At 36.7% G+C, this 23,537-nt stretch overlaps 4 protein-coding genes and 1 pseudogene across 4 annotated transcripts; 1 reads left to right on the top strand and 4 right to left on the bottom strand.

Moving 5' to 3' along the window:
- Positions 1–186: 186 nt before the first annotated feature.
- Positions 187–4,953, bottom strand: LOC125210241 (protein PECTIC ARABINOGALACTAN SYNTHESIS-RELATED-like; the record flags this gene model as incomplete). Its single annotated transcript, XM_048109806.1, has 11 exons — positions 187–974; positions 1,045–1,236; positions 1,328–1,451; positions 1,593–1,736; positions 1,845–1,961; positions 2,403–2,522; positions 2,934–3,022; positions 3,296–3,372; positions 4,014–4,104; positions 4,193–4,243; positions 4,507–4,953. Coding segments are annotated over 11 exons (1,812 nt in total), but the record flags the coding sequence as incomplete, so codon positions are not given.
- A 76-nt stretch (positions 4,954–5,029) lies between these two features.
- LOC125214422 (uncharacterized) lies at positions 5,030–7,122 on the top strand. Its single transcript, XM_048115445.2, has 3 exons — positions 5,030–5,522; positions 5,861–5,990; positions 6,632–7,122. The coding sequence occupies exons 1-3, from the start codon at positions 5,103–5,105 to the stop codon at positions 6,850–6,852; spliced, it is 771 nt and encodes a 256-aa protein (XP_047971402.1). The 5' UTR covers positions 5,030–5,102; the 3' UTR covers positions 6,853–7,122.
- Positions 7,123–7,233: 111 nt separating this feature from the next.
- On the bottom strand, positions 7,234–9,814 carry LOC125210240 (glycosyl hydrolase 5 family protein pseudogene; annotated as a pseudogene).
- A 1,758-nt stretch (positions 9,815–11,572) lies between these two features.
- Positions 11,573–12,393, bottom strand: LOC125210239 (uncharacterized). Its single transcript, XM_048109804.2, has one exon. The coding sequence runs from the start codon at positions 12,356–12,358 to the stop codon at positions 11,732–11,734; it is 627 nt and encodes a 208-aa protein (XP_047965761.1). The 5' UTR covers positions 12,359–12,393; the 3' UTR covers positions 11,573–11,731.
- Positions 12,394–14,365: 1,972 nt separating this feature from the next.
- LOC125209754 (Late embryogenesis abundant (LEA) hydroxyproline-rich glycoprotein family) lies at positions 14,366–15,052 on the bottom strand. Its single transcript, XM_048109337.2, has one exon. It carries the CDS (start codon positions 15,044–15,046, stop codon positions 14,393–14,395), a length of 654 nt encoding a protein of 217 aa, XP_047965294.2. The 5' UTR covers positions 15,047–15,052; the 3' UTR covers positions 14,366–14,392.
- Between the last annotated feature and the right edge of the window lie 8,485 nt (positions 15,053–23,537).

The raw sequence follows: 23,537 nt of genomic DNA, 5'->3' as shown, positions 1-23,537 counted from the left end.
TGTTGTTTTATGAATTAATAAAAAAGAATAAAGTAAAAGAGAAGAAAAAAAAATAAAGGTAGGGGAATTTTCATTTTAGGAACCTTTTTCTTTTCATTGAGACAACCAAAAAAGGATAACATTTCATTTTTAATGATACTATGAGTGCCTAAACGGTTCTTCGGTTCTCGGTTAACAAATGAAAAGTTATGAGCAAATGAAAAAGGACTAGGATTTATGAAAAATTGAAACTGTTTAACCGGTCAACCAGTTCAGGTTAAAATTGAAATGGTTAACCGGTCAATCGGTCCGGTTAGAATCGGAAGTTTCTCAATGCAAACTAGTGAACTACACTCCAATTTACACATGAAAAATTATGATCTAAAACATCAATATTTCAATACAAACATGTCGTCTCTTTGCACCCCAGCACGAAAGATAACATTTCTGATCCAAGTAGAGCGAAAAATCTGAAGCCCTTGTTTGGCAGCAAGAGACCTCTCATCACAGCCACACAGGTTCAGACATAAAATTTCATCACCTGCAGCTCTATAGCTTTTACCTCATCTTTTTATGGACCAAAATTTTCCATCATATTCCCTATGGTATGCACTACGCTGTAAGAAGTATATTAATCAGGTTCTACACATACAAGGTGTCAAGGGGTTCTCCCAGATGTCATAGTTGGGGAAAGTTTCTTCCGGTAGTGCAGTTCGAGTCTGGTGGGTTGTGATCACATCTTCGACAAATGTGGCCCAGCCCATGTAAGGGTCTCCTAAAGATTTGGACATCAGACCCTTGTCTGGTTTTATGGATTTTAGGTGGTGACCTAGATACCTCCGGTTCCCTATAATTAGTTTAGCAAAGTTTCCACCATGTGTCATGACAAAGACATCAGACTTTAAACAGACCAAAAAGTCTAGAGCCGCCAAACTGGTCACGTGCTTTCTAAATCCATCCAACTCCAACTTGGTCGTTAATTCCTCCTTTGTGACCTGTAAGGGATCCTTAATGAAACTAAAACTAAGATCTCATAGTATCTTGTTTCTTTAGAATGGAACTTACAAGATTGGGGAACATGTTCCTCAATGGTGCCAAGCGGTTTTGTCCACCATACACCTGCCCAGAAGCCACATATATTTGTGTTTCTTTAGGATAGCCCATAGCACGAAGCATCACTGCTACCTCACCGGGTTCAAGAGGGCAACGTCCTTCCTTTCGCTTCTGCAGAGCCAGTGCCCAAAGATGGGAACCATCCTGTAATGCCAAGCCCAAGAAAGATATATCACACTACTTGCCTGAATTTAAATCTAAATTAGAAAAAAACTCAACTTGAGGAAAACAATACCTTGAAGCGTCGGGGCCATTCTTTGAGTCTGTAAAGAGCCATCAGAGCTTTCTCTACCCTAGTCCCCACAAAATCACAGAAAGAGAGACCCACCATACCTTTCTCAAACCTTAAATGAAGAGCCCTGATATACAAGCGGAAATAGGTACAAATAAATGAAAAGATTCTGAAGACCTTGCAACTGAAAGGTCAAATCTATAACAATTACTATTACTTAAATATACTGGTTTTGGGAACTAGCAATTGGATAGTGCACATCACTTACATGAAAGGATTAGAATTGCCTGTCCGATTTCTCATTCTTGATACAAGTGAATCAGCCATATTTTCAATTTTGGGAAGAAACTTCAAAGCATGGTAATTCACTCTGCACCTTAGCCTGTTGATTTCTTGAGGAACATTATCATACCTTGTGAGCAAGAAAGGTAGGTCATGTCAACACTAACACAAATACTGTCTTTGATGTACATGAAGTAGGAAAGATGTAAAAACACGTCAATTGAAACAAAGAACTCACCCCAGTCGATCAACAAAAGGTTTCAAGGCCATTATCTTCTTTTCTTTGACCCGCGGCAAAACATTGTCAATGTAGAACTGAGCGGGAGCATACTTTGGAATGTTCTTTACAGTACGTCTGTTATGAGTATATGCCAATAAAGTAAGACCCACAAGCAACAAAACTGTCACTTTGAATGATATTACATTCAAAAGGATCAGTGAAGTACATCAAATGCTAAAGTTTTTGCTTCTAGTTACAATGAATTACTGAAAAACCTTGGTGCATATATAAAACACCATTGCTAAGCATCTCAATTTAACTCCTTTTTGCATCCTAGACAACACAGCCGATGCTAACAATGGACAAAAATACACAGTACAAATTTTTAACAAAGCACTAAGTGTATGATTTCGAGCAACTACTGGATAAGAATAACTCCATAGTTATACATATGGAAAAACTAAGATTACATTTACTTATCAGATGTTTGAAGAAGAGAGCCAGGTGGGGCCATTTTTTAATCTTTCAAAGGTCAGTAACATATTTACAGAATTCGTAAGCAATTAAAAACCAAACCTTATACTAGAAAACAGCTCTGCTTTATCTGAAAACCATTCCGGGATATCTCTGACAATTGTAACATCATCTTTCAAGTAGTCAATAAAATGATCTACATCAAATATATCTTCGAATTTCCTGCAGTCAAAAGGTTAACAATAAGTGACCCTATGTAGTAATAGAATAATGTATATCGAATATGTCCTGAAGTTTTCCACAAACAGCTGTGCATTATAAACATAGAATCCTACTATAGAATTCCATGGAAAGATTCAGAAACCAGAATACAGCATAGCCAGTACAATAGAGGAAGCATTTTTGGAAAGGGCTAATTTTGTGTTCTTGTTATTTTCTGCCCAGTCCCAGAAAGAAAGCCAAAGAAAGAGCTAGGATAAATTTATTGGTAGCTGGCTGGCAGCATAACACAAAGTTATCTTTAGTATTTCAGTAATCTGGCAGTCATTATTGCAGTATACAGATAAGTGGACAATCAATGCTAAGGCAATACAGATAGAAACACATTGTGTATCTTAAGGATAGCTCACCCACGTTTGATCTTTCCATATCTGGTCTTGCTTCAGCACAGGCAAAATAAGAGTAGCATTCATGATCTTTGCCACAGCAACAGCATTGCATATCTGTTAAAATAATTATGAATCTAAGGCAAGTATTTGAAATCAAAGAGTACTCCACGATCCATGCAATATCAAGATAAATGACGAAATTTCTAAAACAATCTTAACAGCATAAAATTGACTGCTATCAAATGGGGGAAATCAGCTGCATGGTCAACAATTTTTTTAAGTCAAACAATTAAATGTGGCATCTGAACTTATAGATCCAAATAATGTCTTTCATAACAAAAACTTGATGCAAAAGATGATTTAAAATTTTCTACAAGTATCGCTTACAGCAATTCTTTGCTGGTTAAGACCGCCCTCCGCATGAATAAATATATAACCACTTGTTGAATTCTCAGATGGAAGATCTGCAAGGGAAAGAAAAAGGTTATTGTATGTGCTAATATTGACAAATGCACATTCCGAAAAGTTTATCTTAGCAAATGCCATACTATATATATTCTACAAAATGAGATAAGTACACAGTTTACTGTTAAAGTTTCACTTAAGCAGCTAGAATATTATTTTACAGTTGGAGAAGATACCATAGTTTTCTGCTTTTACTAACCATCAAGAAAGAGCTGTAAACTAATCCCCGAACCATAACAAATGGCATAAAATCATTGGAAAGATGCACATGGTAGAATTCATGAATTATGTAGAAACAAAGCATTGAAGTGGCATCACTACATTCTGTGACATAAGTCTACATAGTTATCAGTACACAGCCACCCACCCACACTTCCATAATTCATTTATCCCAAGGCTAAGTCTTCTAATGTGATATTTAAAGTTCACATCAAACATACTGATATTCAATTTGTTAAATCATCACATCAGTAGTCATATGCGCCAATGAGTTGAGGTTTTAAAAAATGAGTTTAGTAAAATATCATTAAACAATTTAGCCATAAAATTTGAAAAAGGGTTTTATTCGTTGCTGCTGTCTAAGGGTAATCGCACCAATTTTATGATTTTTGTTCATACATCCATCCACATATTTGAGTACCTAAAATAACACCCTCGCGTCTTTCTGCACAAGGTTTCCATGATGTAGTGGCTGAATAAGGATTTTCCCAGAGTGAGGGTGGCTCCTTAACCTGCTTATAATGAAAGTAATGATACTAAGAAAACAAAAAATGTAAAGAAGATGAAATGACAAAGAAGTGGATAACCATTTTAGCTTACACGAGGGCACTGAAGAGTAATGCCATCTTTTTTGCACAAATAAGGGGCATTCTGCAACCAATGCAGAAAGCAGAGTGATTAGAGCTTGAAGGAAAGCATGGAATCATAAAGTGCGAAAACTTCTAGAAACAGAATAAAAGCAAATGAGATAAGAAGCTAGCATCCCCAGTTGAGTTCATAAAACTACTAGAAACAACGAAAAATAGCAATGAACTTCAAGCCACAATGCCAGAGAGAATATGGAGTCCGAAACCCCAAGACAAAATTCGCACAAACAAATAGGCAACTCACGAAGAGGGCATTTCGGCATATACCAATCGTTGAACGAGGGACAAAACTGTAATTACACCGGCGAAAACGATAGCGACGAGTACAATAGTCGAGATCTTAGATCTATGGGAATGCGCCCTATGGAGATCGTCGTTGGGAGAAAAGAAGTGCGGGAGGAAAGGCTGGAAATAGGAGCAGAATGAGCGATCCCTGGGATGCCGATCGCGTCCGTCATGATCGTCGCCGGAGGCAGTGGCGGAGCTGTGGTCGGACGAAAATGGGGATGAGGCCACAGCGGAGGCGGAGGGGGACGAGGCGGCGCGATTGCCGATGGAGCTCGAGTGGCGGAGCTCCGCCGTCGCTCTCTTCGGGCTGAACGCCAGCTTGGAAATCGGGATGCTGCTCCAATCCAATTGGCCTTCGCCTTCGATTTTGTTCCAGTGAACTCTCGAGTGTTTCCGTGTGTGTCTGTGTGAGAGAGAAAGGATTGATTAGGTAATGCTGACTCAGCTCACAAAGTTTTCTGTAGAATTGAAATTCTGATTAACTTGATTAATTATTAATTAGGGCCACAATTAAGAGCCCAAACTATTTGGAAATGGAATCATCTTCTCTCTCCAAAAACCCCTGATCCAATCCGATGCTGATTCGCAGAGCAGCAGCGCTGAGCGCCGCCACAATCCACCATCTCCGGCGCTTCTCCACCGCCGCGCTCCTCCAGGAAATTGACGCTCCTCCTATCTTCACCTACCTGGAAGGATTCCCCCGCCCCGACCCGAAATACGACGAGACGATCCACGCGATCCCGCGCGACGCCTCCGGCAAGAGCATCGCGGCCAAGGAGAGGAAGGCCGGCCGCGTTCCGAGCATCGTATTCGAGGCGGAGGATGGCCAGCACGGCGGCAACAAGCGCATCATTTCAGTTCAGAGTAATCAGGTTAAGAAGCTCGTGAATCATTTAGGGCAATCCTTTTTCCTCTCCAGGCTCTTTGATCTCGAGGTCCGCCCGGAGTTCGGTTCTTCTGAGGTCGTCGAGAAAGTACGGGTTCTGCCTCGTAAGGTCTGTATTTTGCCGCCTTGCGATGCACAAACTTGAAAATGTCTTCTACTTGAATTCTTATACTGTTGAAACATTGGATTGATTTGTTTTGATTTTGTGAAATGTTGAGATTTCTGTGCAGCTAATGAACCTTTTAGCAATGAGCTTGAGTTCTGAATTTAGGTAGATATGATTCTGGTGAAATTATCGATGGTTTGGATGGATAGAAAGGATTATGAGTTGGATTACACAAATTTAGAACATGTTTATCATCTCTATAATGCTATTGAGTTTTCATACTGCACTGGTTGGAAATTCTTGGGTTATGCACTGATATAGTGTTTCTTGATAAATATCAGATCCATCTTCATCCGAGCACGGATGCTGTGCTTAATGTTACGTTCATAAGAGCACCATCAAGTGCATGGTTGAAGGTTGATGTTCCTCTAGTATTTAGAGGAGATGATGTTTCCCCTGGGTTGAAAAAAGGTACGTTTAAAATCTTATCCCGTGATTTATTTCCATTTTATTCAAAGTTCACATTTCTCTTCGTTTTTCACGTTTCAATAATTTTTGGGTTAAATAGATAAAAGCTAGAATCAATTGGACTCCAGGTGCTAGTCACAGTATATAAAAAGCAGCATGTAGCCTTGACACGCATGTTTGGGTTGGCATTTTTTGGTTGTTTCTTGCTTACAGTCATAAGCTAGCTGCAGCCGTATCTGTCCTAGCGAAAGACCCTTAACCATTAGATTTTTCCCATGCTGATCTTGCCCTGACTTTCTTGATTCAGGAATAATTCTTTTTTCCCTTCAAAATGATTGAATAAAAGAGTATTAGGAACTAGAAGAACTAAAGTGAATTTGAACTTGGAAAGACCTCAAACTCAAACCTTAAAACATGTTGATGGAGGAAGAAGTTGGAGACATGATTAGATTTCAGAATAACAAGGAAACATACGAAAAAGTAATTTACTGATATGTGTTTATGCGCAAGAATGTCATAGCTTTTCTGATTCAAGTCTCAGTTTTGTTTCACTCCCTCACGTTGAAGCTTGTTAGACTGATAAATTTCTGCCACGACATTTCTGCATTTCTACTTACGCCTTGCCAATTGTTCTTCTTCTGCAGGATCGTCTCTAAACATTATCAAGAGAACTGTTAAGTTTCTCTGTCCTGCAGATATAATACCTCCTTTCATAGACGTTGATTTAAGTGAGCTCGATGTAGGCCAGAAGATCATTTCTGGTAACCTTAACATTCATCCTGCTCTCAAGTTGCTAAGATCGAAGGATGAAGCTGTTGTCAAGATAATGGGCGCCAGGGTTTCTGACCAAAGGAAATCCAAGTAGGTTATGAGGTTCCAAATTTTGTGTTGGTAGAAAAATCTTTGATTGGAGAGAATCCATTAATTGTACAAGGCAACTCTGCTGATTGATCTTTCCATTTTTGGGTTTTAGAAGAGTTGTTTTAGTTCAACTCTATCTAGCAGCAATGATTATCTATCATCTACAGAGCTGCAGTCACGTCCCCTCGAGACAGAATACTCGTGCAATGTGTTGCAAGCTCCTTGGGGAGATGGGATTCACTTGTTAAAGTTTAATGAAAATTGAATTGGAATATATAGATGTAAACCAACTTGCAATATATAGATATAGACCAACAAAGGATATATTGATGATGCATTCAACCTCACTTTTGAGGAGGAAAAAATGGTTTAGAAAAACATTTCATCAAACATTTGCAGGAACAAGTTTAAACCTTGATCAGCGCATGGATCTTGATCAGCGCAAGTAGGTTAATCAGCAAGATCATTTCCAACACACATATATTTCTTAGTCACAAGCTTAGAATCTGAAGCATTCACTTCCAAGCACAAATATTCCCCTTTCCCATCTTGGGCAGCTAAATGAAGACCAGAACTTGCTACAATCTTCCACCTGCTCGAACAGTCCTCCGAAACACTAGCCACCGCCCCTTCTCCGGCCACCCCGAGGCACCCTGAACTCCCCGCCAACTTGATAGGGCCACCATCTTGGTGTTCATCCCATCGGCTCGCATTTTTGCAGCTACCTAGAACTATATCATTCCCCACAATTTGCACGCATTGCCCACTCAAGGGATGGAACATTTTGTAATATGTTGCTTGCTTCGACTCGAAATCTAAATAACACACAACAATACTAGTATTACATAAAATGTGATATGAGGCTTGAGAAATAGCGAGTGTTTTTGTTTTGAACGCAGTTTTTATAAGATTATTTACATTTCAAGAAACTAGAGGTTCTCTAATTACTCACCAGTTTAGTCATTATGTATACGTTTTATGCATCAGAAAGTGAAGTTCAAGATTAACGTAACAAGAATTACATACCTTGATTGATCTGCTGAAGGATTTGCAACCTATTAAGGAAAGTAAGGTTTCTTGGATGATCCCAGTTGATATCAACCACTCCATAAGACTCATCAAGGTTAAGTTTGCCTTGTCTGAGTATGTAGCTGCCTTGTAAAGCCCAAATAGCCTAGTTGACATCGGTCTCAGACAAGTGATGTACCTATTTCCTGCGACGTTATCACCACTTTCGCTTGCACCGAATTCACTTAGAAAAAGGGGGAAGGAGTTGTTCCCTTGAGTCAAGTAGAGGTAATTGTTTTGTGCACTTTTGGTGACAGCAGCACATAGATTGTTGGTTTGGTTAATCCATCTCTGGGCAGGGATGCCAAATGTGTACCAGTGTGCTTCGAAGACTAATTTGTTGGTGAAATTAACTTCCAAAGGTTTGGACTTGATAAATCCGAGGTTGAGGACGTAGTTCAATCCTGAGACAATGACTAGAAAGTTTGGGCTTTGTGTGTTAATTGTGTTGGCTCCTTGTTGCATGTATTTGTACCAGTCTGCTTCATTTTGTTTGCTGCCTCTTAACTCATTCCTCATGCTCATACCTACAACCTGTTTTATGTATATTTTACAATTAGTTAAAGTACTTTAATTGTCCCATTTAAATTGATAATATCGACTATTTATTTTAATAAGCCACTATTTAAATTAAAAATTTATTGCATAACAAATACACCAACATAACTCATTATTTACACCACGTACATGCTATTGAGCTCATATGATTTCTCTTCCTATTACTTTATTACAGTACGTATTAGTAATTAATATCTCTCTCATATTTTTTGGACAAATACACCTTCAAAAACTATATAGCATGTCCTATATTGTAAATTATTTGTTTCTTAGCATTATATATCGACTTTAGGGCCTGTTAAAATTTATTTTAACACTATGAATCATAATTAATTTTATTTTAAAAAATTAAAGCTAATCAAAATCCTTAACACTGAATATATTATCCTTAATAAATTGTTAGTTAATAAAACTGTAATTAAATGATCGAATATAATTATATACCCTAATCGGATCGAATAAATCCCTAACTGATTATTACAAAATTATACTAAAGCATACAGACATTATATATAATTCAAGAAACACACTCAAAGTTATGATACTACAAATTTTGAAACACTGGACCCCTAGTGAACCTTTTGCATTTTAAAGAGTATATACTCTCAGTTTGATTAAAAATCCCTAAGTGAAAAAGAAAGTGTCATTTCCTAATTTGATTAAAATCCAAACAAACACTAGACTCAAAACATATAAGGAATCAGAATCCTGACAAACAAACATAGTCTAAGAGTAACAATAGTGATTTACTCACCGCAGGATGATCCTTGTATGTCGTCGCCACTTGAGCTAGTCCTTGCAACCACTCCATCGGGTAGAAATCCGCATCCCCGAAAAATCCGTTCCCGTCATTGTCCCCGCAGCACCAATCCGGTCGGCTAACATGGTTATCCAGCACCACCATCACCCCATTCTTCCCAAGCTCATCAACCACAGCCCTATGGGCTATGAAGCTCAAGCACCGTCATGTTCAAAACCTGAGGATTATTCTTAGCAATGCCGTCTCTCGCCGCCGCCAGCTCGTACTTATCCAACGATTCCGAAACCCTAAGGCTTCCATAATCGGGCCTCGTAAACATATACGTAGCCCAAGTAAACCTCACGCAGTTAAACCCATATTCACTTATCTTCTTAATTATATCATCAAGTGGTTGCTTTTCTAGGCCTTCCGCGATCATCGGTTGCAAGTGCGCGGCCCAGCTCACGCACGCGAACTTCACGCGCTGTCCAGTCGCGTCGTCGACTATCCATCGTGAGTTCGTCGACAGCGTGGCTGAATTGGACAAGGCAACGGCTTGCAGAAATAAAATTGCCACTAAAATGGCAATTTTTGTCACCATTTTTTTTTAATGTTTGAATTAACGTGATTTGACTGTGTTGAGGTTGTTCTTAATTATACAGAATTAACGAGGTTTGTTTGAACTGAATGCAGACAATCGGATCTGCTTGTTATTGTGGAAACTCGGTTAACAAGATTACTGTAAGAGTTGAATGAATTTACAGATTACAGATTTCCGAATGAGGTAATATTATATGCTATTATTACCATTAATTTAGCTAACAATATATCTGGAATTCTAATTATATGCATTACGTGGATGAAATCTAGGTTTAGGATTATATCCATAATATCATTGGTTTGAATACGAATTGATCGTGTGATATTAACTATGAGTTGCTTTGAAAAAGTGCGGATTTTTCGTAATCCTATATTGCTGGTATGGTGGATATATAGTATTCGAGAAGGATTAGTATTATTACTTTACCGAGTCATCTTGACGCGTCAATGCATATAAGATCCCCAATAGATATTTTGAAAATAATTTACAATACGAAATCTAGCTAATTGGAATTTATTGTAATATGATAAATAACATTTAAAAATACTACTAGTACTCTTAAAAATCTTAATTAATTAATGAATAGATAGAAATATCTTAAACATGATGAATAGATTCAACTAAAAAGAAGCATGACTTATTTGTAATTGGAATTTTGGTGTTTAAGTCGATATTAATGGAGTAGTACTTGTGATAGACACTAATTGAAATTCTAATGAATTTTAATTATATTGCACTTAATTTAATTTAATTTTGAATCCATTAAGGGAGACATAGTCCAAATCTACTAAGATCCCGAGTTCAAGCCATCATAAGTAGAGGAAGGAGAATTAGATCACGATATCACACACTATAAAATTCCTCTATAAGATTTCAAAATATTTGTTCTATCTATCTATGATATTTTCTAATTTCTTGGATTTGAGAATTTGATAAAAAAAAAATTCACGCATTATTCAACTCAAAAAAAAAAGTAATTGACTATAGATCTGAGGCTCATAGTTATTGGTGGAGTGAATGGAATTGAAAGCACTCGTCTATAAGAAAAAATCAGTAAGACTAATATTCTCCTTTCAGATTAATTTGCGTTATAATTTAAATTAATTTGAGAATAAAAATATACTCCGTACTCTCCCTTTGTCTTCTAAAAGTAGAAACATTTGAAATGACACAAATTTTAATGCAAAATTTGTGAAAATAAGAAATAGATAGAAAGAAAAGTACTGTGTTAGTGGAAAATGAGTCCCACCTTATTAGTGAGAAAGAAATTTCTTAAAAACGAATGATTTTATTTTTAGGAGACGGACCGAAAAGGAAAGAATTTCTCTTTTTAAGGAATGGATAGTATAAAATTTTGAAATTCTTTAAGATCTTCTAGGAAAGTTGGGGATCATCATAGCATGTTTAATTATGTACACATCTTTTATTTTTAATTATTTTTAAAAAATTTATATAAATATATATTTATATATCAGAGAGAATAAAAGTTATAAAGCGACAATAATGAGAAAAAGTAAAAACTAAAAACTAAAAAATCAAAGCAACATTAAACAAAAAAAATCAAAGAAACATTAAAATCATAAAAAGAAAAAAACATTTTAATTTGGGGCCGCCGGCAAGTGCATAAAACAACCAATTCTGCCACTTGGATACCCCAATTTTATGTGTATTAATTCAGTTCACGAATTCATAATAAAGCAAAAATTCAGAACAAAAGAAAAATTAAGGCACTTGCGGTCACATATAACACTCATGCCACAACCAAAATTTTCTTCTATTTTCCAAGTAATAAAAATACATACTCTATTCACAACCTTTTTTCTACAACCACCACCACCAAGAAAATGAAAAAAAGAAAAAGAAATGGAAACACACCAAAATAAACCAAAAAAAAAATGTAAAAGAGAAAAAAATGAATCACAAAGTGCAACTCCTATCTTGGACAACCTTGCTTCTGAGATCAACATTCATACCACATGTGATATTCACCACAAAACTCCTCTTTATAACATTTGTAACCTTAACCACCCCTTTCACTCTTGTATACACACTGATCTCCAAACCCCCTCTCTCAAAATCACTCTCAAATCTCGACACTCCCACCAATCTACCAACCACCAAATCAACCAAAACATCCACCCTCCGCGTCCTCCTCGGCCCCGCCTCCCCTGCGGGCGCCCTGCCCTCTCCCACCAGCGTGCCGTCGAAGTACACCTCCGTGGCCGCCTCGTGGAACTTGAACGACGCCGCATTGGGGTTCTTGATCGAGACGCCGGCCGCCAGCGTCGGGTTGGTGTTGTTGTTGTTGTTATTGGTGTCGTTGGATAACGAATCGAGGCCGTCGATTTTGACCGAGGTGATCTCGAGCGTTGGATGCTTCACGTTGAAGATGGTGAGCATGAGGATGAGAATTGTGACGGCTAGGATTAGGAGAAGCGCGGCGGAGCAGCCGCAGCACTTGAGGCAACGCTGGCGGCGGTGTGATATGAGCTCCTCCGGTGGAAAAGGGCTGAGCGGCTTCTCTTGCTCTCTTCTCTCTTCCATGGCTGAAGAAAATTTAGTAGTAGCACTTAGTTTTCTTCTGCCTTTATTTTACCGGAATTTTTTTGTCAATTTAAAAATTAAAAATTGTATTATTTGACCAAGTCATGTTTATTTTATTTACTCGTAAGCTAGCTTGTCGTAAGCTATGGTCGAAAATTTGGAGACGGGATATAATTAATTGGTTTTTCAAAATTTGGGACATAATATAAAATGAATTATGTATTACTGTTCAAAATATATGAATGTATTCCTATGACTAGAACAATGTAATGAAACATTGTTTTAGAACGGATGGAAAAGCCTTTTTTTTTAATATTGACTAGGATTGGGGAGATCAACTAAGCTATACAGTATGAAACTAAAATGCAGATCGCGCAAGAATAATATATTGTTTAAAAGAATTTTAGTTATTTGGAAAGGAATCTAAGGCAGCCACCAAAGTCAAATGTGGTCAAGCAAATTAATAAGAAAATTGAAATATTGACAAACACTAAGAAACGAGGCAACAGCTATATATGAGTAATGACTCGGTCTTTCTTATTTATTTTCTGTTTACGGCACGTATATAGGGTGCGTTATATTGCTAACTATTTAAATTGTTAACTGTGCTAACTCATCAATGTTGTGCATTAAGGGTTGTTGTATATTAAAAATGTCAACACGATGACATTAAACTTTTAATGTCATCGTGTTGACATTTTTAATACACTGCGTTGATGAGTTAGCAAGTTAGCAACTTAAGAAAGTTAGCAATTGATCACACCTCTATATGAGTATATATAAAATATGCATTTCATATATGGGAAATTATATATTTCCACATTTTTTAAATTGCCTACGATTTACATAGATACGAAATTTCTTAACGATTTACGTAGATAATGCTAACAATTTTGTCTCTGGCTTAACGTTTCAGCTCCGTCGATTCTGGTCCGACTTTGTTTTCTTGATGTGAGAACAAGTTAGTTCTAATTAATATATATTTAAAGAAATAATTAGAAAATTTTCTATTGTAACTCTACAATTACTACAAAAAAAAATTATCTTTTAAGAAAACAAAAATTGAGATGCGATTACCTGCGTTAAATTTTTTTTAAAAGTAGCAACAATTTAGGACGCAAAAGAAAGCATTCCTAAGTTAATGACAAATTAATTTAATCTTTGATTTTTTGGAACGCTTCCATTTACGTCCTCTAATTTTAGGTGGGACACTAACAATAAGAACTTTTTTGAAGAGTTGATGGCATATTTAGAAATACAAATTAGCGTCTTTAATTGCATTAAAAATGTCTTCAACGTTTTTTTTTGCAGTGAATAATCAATCAAAACTAATGTTTATAATTAAAAAAACAAATTAAATAAAAATAATTAAAATCCTTAATTAATTGGACTAACAAATCTAAGTATTGAAGTATGGAAATCGAACGAAATTAACGAAAAATAACGAATCCATGCATTGGAGTGTTAAAAAAGTTGATAATGGGACACAAATTTAGTGAAACACCAAACTAGAGACCATGGATCCTAAATAAGCTTCTTCTCTTTAAAATAAATCATTTTCTCAAAGTTCATACTCAAATAATCTGAAATATAGTTATAATCTAAATCCAAAACCTGATCATAACTCATTAAATAACAGGTCCAGGTAATGCATCGAATTAAATTAATTTTCATACCATAGACTAATTCATCGCAACTAGAATGGCGGAAGGTTCCAACATCAATCATACTCCATTGTCAAATAAAATAAACCACTTTTGTCATTTTTGTTTATCTAAAAAAAATGGATACTTTGATTTTTGATAACATGTTTTCTCAAGATGGACCATTCTCAACTAAAAAATAATCAGTTTTTTTTTTATCTCATTTTAAAGTACATTAAAACTCGTATTATTTCAAAGTTTGTTACTAATATACCGACAAAGAAAAATCTGGATTTAAATAAACATAATGCTAGATAAATTACATTAAAAAAAAAAGAAAAAGAAAATAAATATGAGATATGTATCTAGATCAAGATGGTTAATAATATGTTCATTGACATGATAAATTCTGAACTTGTTGGCCCCTCAAATTAACATCCATGCTACAATTCATCGAAGCAGTTCTATGCCTATTAACAATCTTCATCACTCTAATCTCACCTCGCAATTCCGCCACCGTCGTTAATCTCACCAAATTCAATTCAATATCTCTGCTAATATTCATATAATTCTCCGACGGCCCGCCGCTCACCTCCACGGCCGCGCCGATCCGTCCCCTCTCCCGGCCGCCAACTCTTCCGCCGTGGATGCTCGCCGCCCCAAACGTGGCGTTGCCGTACAACAAAGCGACGCTTCCGCCGCGAAAGTCGAAGCGGCCGAAATTCGTGTTGTGGAGGGTGAGATCGGCGATCACGGTCATGTTTAGCGAGGAGGCATTGTAGCGGAGGCCCTGTACGACGACGTTTGATAGGCGGAGAGACGGAGGCTTGATTCGGAGCACGACGAGGCCGAATATTAAGAAGGCGATGCTTAGTAGAACGACGGCGATGAGGATGTAAACTAGGGTTTTGCTCGCGCCTTCTTGTTTGGGTGCTGGTTTATTGGTTTCGAATTCGTGGATTTTGTGATGAGTTTTTTGTGGTGGATTGAGGTGGTTTTCCTCCTCCATTTTGTTCATATTTGGTGTAAAATAGTAGGAATGCATTAAAGGCGGCAGCTAATTATATTTATACTCCCTTAAGTCCGTCCGAGAAATGTAGTCCACATTTGATTCGGTGCAGGTTTAAGGAATGTGAAGAAAAATGACTGGAAAAAGTTAGTGAAATCTGAGTTCTACATCTATATATTAGTTTTATAATAGAACGTGGGCGTAATGAGTTAGTTTTATTAAAAATGGTGCGACCGAAATGGAAAAGTGGACAACATTTCGTGAATAGTCCGAAATGGTAAAAGTGGACAATATTTAGCGAGACAGGCCGAAATAGAAAAAATGGACAGTATTCCACGGAGGGAATAAATATTAAGTAGAAGTTTGTTTAATTCGTTGAATGGGAAATGGAGATAAGTTCAAGGTGGTCCATCCTGTCGCGCTCGTTACCATCACTATAACTTATTAGAATCGTTTAATATAGTTATAGCTAGAATTCAGTTTCCATTCATTTGAGTGAGATAGTGATAAAAGCGACCCCTAAGGTTTAAATATTTTGGAAAAGTTTCATTTTAAGTTGGCAAGTATGAACGTTTCCATGAGATTATTACAAATGTTTCTGAATAAACTTATTTTCGTTTCAGAGATAAATTAATCTTCTAAGAATTTTCCTAATTTTACTAATTAGGAAAATTCACTTGAAACAATTATTTTGAGGAAAATAAGATATTTTCTGTCTCATCTAAAGTGATTGACTGATTTTCGACATGTGTTTGAGGAAAAATGATAATAAATAGTTAAAGTAGCGAGAAAGTAAAATAATTAATAAAATAATGTATATACGACTTTCTTCTATATTATTCTATCTCTTACTTTACTTTCTTTCAACTTTAACTATTTATTATCATCTTTGCAAAACAACGGCCAAAAAGAAATTAATCACTTGAGCTAAGACGGAGGAAGTATATATACTCCCTCCGTCCACGATTTAAAGAACCCTTTTGCCATTTTGGTTTGTCCACAATTTATAGAATCATTTACTTTATTTCACTTTTTAGTATGTGGATCCAACATCACACCAACTTTTTACACTCACAATCCAATGTAAAACTAATACTCCCTCTGTCCCAAGGAAGATGACCCCTTCCTTGGGCAACACGGGATTTTATGCAGTTATATTTTGTGCGGTAAGAGGAGAGAGTAAAGTAAGGGCATTCGCATCGCTGACTCGATGCTGCCTCGGTCTCGTCTCGACGAGACGCGACATCTCGTCGCGCGACGCGTGCCGGCGAGGCCGGCCTCGAGCTGGCGAGACGACGCGCGTGCCCCACGTGGCGCGCGCTGGAGGATGGCGTGACGCCCACTCGCCGGCCCGCGAGTGGGCGTCGGAATTATGACGCAATATTTTTTTTTTTATAAATTCGAAAAATTTGAATTTAATAAAAAAAAATTTAAAACGGTCAAATGACCGTTGGCCCCAAACGGTCGTTTTTTTAAAAATTTTCTTTTCTTTTCTTTTATTATCCTATAAATATACTCCATACTTCATTCACCATTTTACACACAAACACTACTCTCATTTCTCTTCCATTCACTACACTCATCTATTCCTTTCTCTCAAATTGTTGAAAAAATGTCCGGCGGTGGAAACTCCAGCGGCGGCGACTTCGGCAGGCGGCGCTCCGGCGGGTTCGACTTGAACTCGTTCGACGATTGGGCGAGCATGTACAACTTTTTGGGTAATCCCGGTTCGTCGCCGGGCACCCAAGCCTCGACCACTCCGCCGGCATACCAAACACCACATTTTGATGTGGATGCATACTATCGTCCCTCCCCCTCCCCAAAGGTACGGGCAATCGCCGGGATTATCCCCAATTCCAGAGAATTTTTTGACGCCTGAACGCACTTTGCCCGACTGGCCAATAGGTGGAGGCTCCGACTCCGGCTCCGGCAGGATCGGCCTTAGGCTCGGCGTCAATGCCGAGGAGGAAGAGGTTGTAGGAGACGGCACCCGTCATCCATACAGCCAAGACGAGACGTTGGCTCTGTACGACGCTTGGATCAGCGTCTCGTACGATCCTGTCGTCGGGAATCAACAAACCAACAAGTGTTTTTGGAAAAAAGTCACTAAAGTTTACAACGCACGAAGGCCGAAGAACACCTTTGCCCGCAACGTGAAGATGCTCCGCAGTCATTGGGACCGATGCGACAAAGATGTCAAAAAATTTTACGCGATATACAGGGCAGAAGAGGCGAATTATCAGAGCGGAGCCAGTGGAGCCGACATTCTGAGAACGGCGTTGCGGGTCTTCAAAGACGACGTCGGTAAAGATTTCAAGTTTATCGATGTTTGGTCGCAAGTCCACCACCTTGAAAGGTGGGCTGGCGGTGTCGAGTCGGGCTCGAAACGCACGAAGCACACGACGTGTGACCACTACTCGTCTAGTGATGGCGGGGAAGGCAACACCTCACGTGAGGGCACGCCAACCGATGATGCAGGGGGGTCTTCTTCCGGTTCACGGCGTCGGCCGCAAGGGACCAAGGCGGCGAGAGCGAGAGGGTGAGGGAGGGGCCGCGGCGAATCAAGCCAGGCGGGCGAGGGCTCGGGCTCCGGCACGGGCACGGGCTCGAACACCCTAATGTCCATGTACCTGGTCGCCATGATGGCTGACCTTTCAAAAATGACTCCTGCCCAAGTTTCAGCCCATATGGACGGAATTGAGTTTATGAAAGCTCAACTTGGTATAGGGAATCAATCTAACTTGGGTGCACCGCCGACTTCGGGGATGATGATTCGCCGGCAGAGTAGTTTTTATAGTTTAATTTAGAGTATTTTAATTATGTATATTTTTTTTTTTTTTAGGATCTTAAACTATGTATTTTTTTTTTTTTTTTAGGTTTTTAAATTGTAATTTTTATTTTATTTAATGAAGTGTGTTTTTATTAAATGAATTTGTTCGAATTAAAAATAAAAAATGAAATTGAATGAATAGTTAAGAGATGGTTAAGAGATGGAGGGATGCAGGTGTTGTCTCTTAGTTAAGAGATGAGCTGAAAAGTACAGTGAGGCCCATGAATAGTTAAGAGATGAGACGGTTAAGAGACGGATAAGAGACAGGGATGCGGATGGCCTAAGAGAGAGGGAATAAAGTAGAGATAAAAGTGTTTCTATTTTAAGTAATGAGTCATTTTGATAGGACAAAGCAAAAAGGAAAGTGGGTCATCTTCAATGACAGGGAGTACTTTAAATGAGTCTTATATTCCACTCACTTTCTCCCTTTATATTTTTCACAAAGTCAACTTAAACCTCGTGTCAAGTTAAAATGGCTCTTTAAATGGTGGACGGGGGGAGTATAATGCACTGGGAAGGAAGTAAAAAAATGTAAGGGGACTACGTAATCTGCATTCATCAGGTGAGCTTAAATTGTGGTTTTATGTAAAATCGGGACTCATCTGGGCCCAGGCTTGTTAGAAGTTCAGCTCAGCTCAGCCCAGCCAATAATTAACCCAAGCCCAGACCAACAAAGGCCCAACTGAATAATTAGTTCTAGCCATCTCTTTTCAATACTTGTCGCATTCAAATTTATTTTGATTAACCTTATCAACTAACTATTGAAATCATTTTGATTTTTACAACTTATACAAATATAGGTTTAAACCAACTCATATTTTAATTGGGTCAGCATCAAAAATTTCTACCTCAGGTTAAATGTTTGAATTAGGATGGCGACGACTGCGATTATGGCCAGATTGAATAAGATTAGGCTTTTATTATACATAAACTCTGGTCTATTGAAATCTAATATAGTACAACATATAATTATCTTCAACTAGAAAACTCTTGGTAAATTAGTTAGTTAAATTAAATCAACAACATGCATAACTAATTAATTAATAGTATTGGATATTTTAAACACAAGCACTCCATCCGTTCAAAAAAAATAAATCAATTTTGCCATTTTAGGACGTCCACAAAAAATAGATCACTTTCTAAAAATAAAAAGTTTAACTCTCATACTTTTCCCACTTTTTCTTCACTCTCTCATGCTTTACTCACTTTTTCCCCCTATCTCTCTTACTTTACCAACTTTTTCTCTTCACCTCTCTTACTTTACCAATTCTACATTAAAACTCGTGCCGAACAAAAATAGATCTATTGTTTGTGGACGGAGGGAGTAGTAATTAATAAAAAGGGAGCCCAGATTTCTCAAAATTTTGGATCGTGATATCAATATTAACTTTCACAGTGACATAAGTTAATACTATTACTTGAACTAAAATTAAATTATAGTTTAATCCGTAGTTTAATCGACGGATAAGCCTAAGTTCAAACTTTTAAATCTTGTAAATGCTGGTGACCAAAGTGGTTTTCGGTAACCACGGCCACCATCATTAAGAGCATCTACAGTAGTGGATGGACGGACGGACCAGCGACCGACTAGCGGTTCGTCCGTCGCATTCGTCCACTATTAGGCGTGGCTAACGGGTGACGGAAGAACGCGACAAACGAGCGTTCATCCGTGGTGAGGAAGCGTTAGCCGATTGCTCGTCCGTCTGTTCGTCCGCTATTGCGCTGATGCGACGGACAGGCGCTATTTTTAATTTTATAATTTTTTTTTTATTTCAACTCTATATATACGGCTCATCTGCTATTTTTAATTTTTAATTCCGTATTTATGTGGCAGTACAGTGGTTAGTCTTAGTGACGTGATAGAAAGTGTTTTTGGTTAATCCTAGTGCTAGACTATTGGGATGTCCACACTATCGTGGATGCTCACAATTCACCATTCAATTTGTAACCCCGTGTCTTCATTTCTCCATTAAAAATGAGGCTTAAAAATAAGCTTTTGATAGAAAAAAAAAGCACCTCAAAAACAGAAAATAAAATATATACACAAGAAAAATAGAAGAAAGATAAGAAGAAATGCACCTCAAAAGCACCTAAATATTTTATACTTTCTCCTAAAAAAACACTGATCATGATACCAACCCAAAATGATTGTCTTGATTTGATAATAAAATTTCTTAGTATATTCTTGCCCTTTTTCTCCAACAGTTTTCGATCCCCACTATCTTTTACTCCTCTATTTTTTTCTAAGATATTCTTGCTCACGTTGATTGAAATGAATTGACTAGTGGATAAGGCGCAAACAATCATCAAGTCCAGATATAAAATCCATATTATAGTGAGCTTGTTCTAGGATCATTTTATCCATTTTATTGCTTGCTATTTGAGTATCTTGGTATATATGATTGCAATGAATGAATTCTAAAATTCATGATGTCTACAACCTTCTAGTCTCTAGAATCGAATTTTGGTGTTGAAGTGTTCTTTATTGAACATTCCCTTCCCCTACCACTACCACACACATATAACAAAATTAGTTTACAAAATATAAACTCAGAACAATTTACAGCCTTTAGATTGGGAATAGCTATTGATGATTCATCACTTTGCTCTACGAATTAATCTCGCATAGCATGTATGAAATTTTTGAGAAATTGTACATTGTACGCATTCAAAAAATAAAATTGTCACCTTCGTGATTCAATTTCAAACCTAATTAATACATTAAACTAAGTGATGAATCCCGTATATGTATATCTTCAAAATTCAAGGATTAAAAATAATATATAGATGTATCAATCGTAGTCGTATATATAAACTTCTTACAAAAATAAAATTGAGTATAAAGTTCTGAATTTTAAATATTTACTCATATTTTATTTGTAACTAAATTAAAAAGCATATAATTTTACAAAACGCCATAAAAGTAGAGATAAATTCCACGATTTACCAAACAATTATTCGCTTTTAAGTATGCCCTCGTTGTTTTGCTTTATGCTAACATTATTACCAAGCCACTAAATTCTTATAATAATCAAAATATCTAACCATTATTTGGGGGATAATATTATGCTCAATCAAAAAGTTAAATCTTAATAGTTTCAATGTCGGGAATATTGATCTACATCAAGATTACTGTTACAATAATTTCTTATTTCTTCTTTTTTATTGAGAGGGACTATGCCATCAATAATGAACAATGATAGTCCATTAAATTCAACGTGGTCGGTCAGTCTACGTTTCAAATTGATGTATGATAGTTGTTCTCGAATCACACACGACACCCAAATGAATTTTGAAAAGTGACGATAAAGAAAAAAGTTAGGAAAATAATAAGACCAAATACATTGGTAGGCCAAAGGAGCACATCAGCACAGTCCCTAAGAATGGACATGGTTGATGCGCTGTTCGTTTATAAATGGAAATGCAGGGAATAATATGGTGGGAATAATAAGATAAACTAACTAATTTAATGTGATAGACCTTCTTGTCACTTCAACGTTTGCCCCACTATTCATTGATGAGGGCAAACTTTTGTCTCTGAATAGGGAAAGGATCTTGCTTTTGAGATTTTTTAGTTGCACTTTTTCCATGTTTTTTTTGCACTTTTAGAAGTGATCAAAGTGTCTATATCTTCCCACGAAAAAGGAAAGATTAACTAAGTGAAGTTAGTCAATTCAATTGTCTGAGACGTTCCTAGTAATTGAAGTTTAATCACCATTGTTATTTTCGTATGAGAAATCAATCATGGACTCATAAAAGAAATATTAGAGCATGTCCAACGGTGCCGTTGGCAAGTGCACGCCTGTGCTTGCCGCTATGCTCTTGCCGAAGAGCACCGCCGTGCCGAAGAGCAGGCCGACGTGGCGCCTCCTAATTAGGCGGTGATGCCCAATTGCCCCATGAGCGATTTGGATCGTTTTTATTCCGTTAAATTTTTATTTTTTTTATAAAATTCATAAAAAAACGAAAATAACCCGGAAGAAAAAATATTTTTGAATTCCCATAAATGTAGCCATCTTTTGACCTTTTGTAAATTTTATTTTTATTTTTATTTTTATTTTTATTTTTATCCCAAAATCATTTATAAATACCCACATTCATCATCCATTTTTTACATCAAATTATCTCTCATTCATACTTCTCTCATATTTTTTTCATACAACTCACCTTCTTCATCTTTCTCTTTTTAATATTATGAATTTAATTATATAATTTTTAATTTTTATGATTTTAATTTCGTAATTTTAATTTTTTTAGTAATTTGTAATAGTATTTCGGGTATTTTGAATGCATTTTAATATTATGAAAATGTTTTTAGTAATTGAAGTATTTAAATTGGATAATAAAATGGTGAGACTCTTGAAATAGTGTAAAAGAATGTTCTTGGCAAGAGTATGGATATGGATGTTGTGCTCTTGCGGAAGAGCAGAAATTTAAAAATGAATAAATGTGGATCCAGACCCACATCCGTGCTCATCCGTGACAAGAGCACGGAGATAAATGCTCTTACTATTACGTAAAAGCATTATAATGTAAGCACTCTAAATGTCCTCATTTGGTGCTTAGAGACCACATCTGACTCATGTACATAACAAGATCCACAGAAGAGAACATTCAAAATTGAGGTGTCATCTAAAGTTTGAAAGATCACCTACGACTTTACATAATTCGTATAATTTCAACTGCCACTTGTGAATGTACTACCTCCGTCTCATCCTCCGTCTCATGGAAGACATCTCATTTTCTTTTTAATCATGTCTCACTAAGGATGTCACATTTCCATTTTCAGAAAAAGTTCTCTCTCATAATAATATAAATATTATATTTTCTCTTTTCATCTAACACGTAAAATAAAATTTTTTAAAATCTCTTGACATCCCACAGGTGTGATATCTTTATGAGACAAAGACAGTATGGAGTAGTATTTTAGCACCGTCGATATCATTGATACGGTTGATTCATTGGAGTAATTATTTAGTTAAACATTTGTAGTTGATTTCTGTATAAGGCAACCCAAATTTCACATGTTTATACAAATGTCCACCTAAGGCAACCCAACTATAAAATTTACCGTACAGCTTATCTTTTAAGGACATAGAATAGAAATGCAATTGAAAATTTTAAAAATAACAATAATTTAGGGCACAAAAGAAATCGTCACTAAATTCAGGACCAATTAACTTAATTTGTTGCTTTTCTAGGATTGTTCTATTTATGTCTCATAATTTTTATCGAGACACCAACAATAAGGATGTTTTTTTATGTATTTATGGTATATTTAGAAAAATAAATTAGCGTCCTTAATTGCATTAAAAAAATGTCCTTATCTATTTTCTTTATCGTAGTGTTATTATATACTTCATCTATCCCGACTAAGTTGATTCATATTCGTTTTTGGGATGTTCCGACTAAATTGAGTCATTTCCTTTTTTTTATCAAATAACAAGACATCCATTTACTTTTACTTTATTCCATCACATGCTTTATTCTTTGTTTATCTTTACTACTTTATTACCCTCTCATATTTTTCAATATAATTTCTCAATCTATGTGTCCAAAAATTTTGGCTCAAATTAGTTGAGACGGAGGGAGTACGAATTTATAATGCAATTTGACTGAAATATAAGAGCAGATAACTAGATTACCTTTTTACTTCCCTCATCCACGATTTAGTGTAATTAAATCTTACTTTATACA

Source organism: Salvia hispanica, chromosome 3, assembly GCF_029641045.1.
Source record: "Salvia hispanica isolate PSC_SH4W2 chromosome 3, Shi_PSC_v1, whole genome shotgun sequence".
NCBI classification, from domain to species: Eukaryota; Viridiplantae; Streptophyta; class Magnoliopsida; order Lamiales; family Lamiaceae; genus Salvia; species Salvia hispanica.
This window is presented reverse-complemented; position numbering and strand designations above follow the sequence as displayed.

Excerpts from the sequence above, each read along its gene's own strand:
- LOC125209754 (XM_048109337.2), bottom strand. The coding sequence starts at position 15,046 with ATGCATTCCTACTATTTTACACCAAATATGAACAAAATGGAGGAGGAA.
- LOC125214422 (XM_048115445.2), top strand. The coding sequence starts at position 5,103 with ATGCTGATTCGCAGAGCAGCAGCGCTGAGCGCCGCCACAATCCACCAT. Across the intron at positions 5,523-5,860 it reads TACGGGTTCTGCCTCGTAAG|ATCCATCTTCATCCGAGCAC; the intron begins GTCTGTATTTTG and ends GATAAATATCAG. Across the intron at positions 5,991-6,631 it reads TTCCCCTGGGTTGAAAAAAG|GATCGTCTCTAAACATTATC; the intron begins GTACGTTTAAAA and ends CTTCTTCTGCAG.
- LOC125210239 (XM_048109804.2), bottom strand. The coding sequence starts at position 12,358 with ATGGAAGAGAGAAGAGAGCAAGAGAAGCCGCTCAGCCCTTTTCCACCG.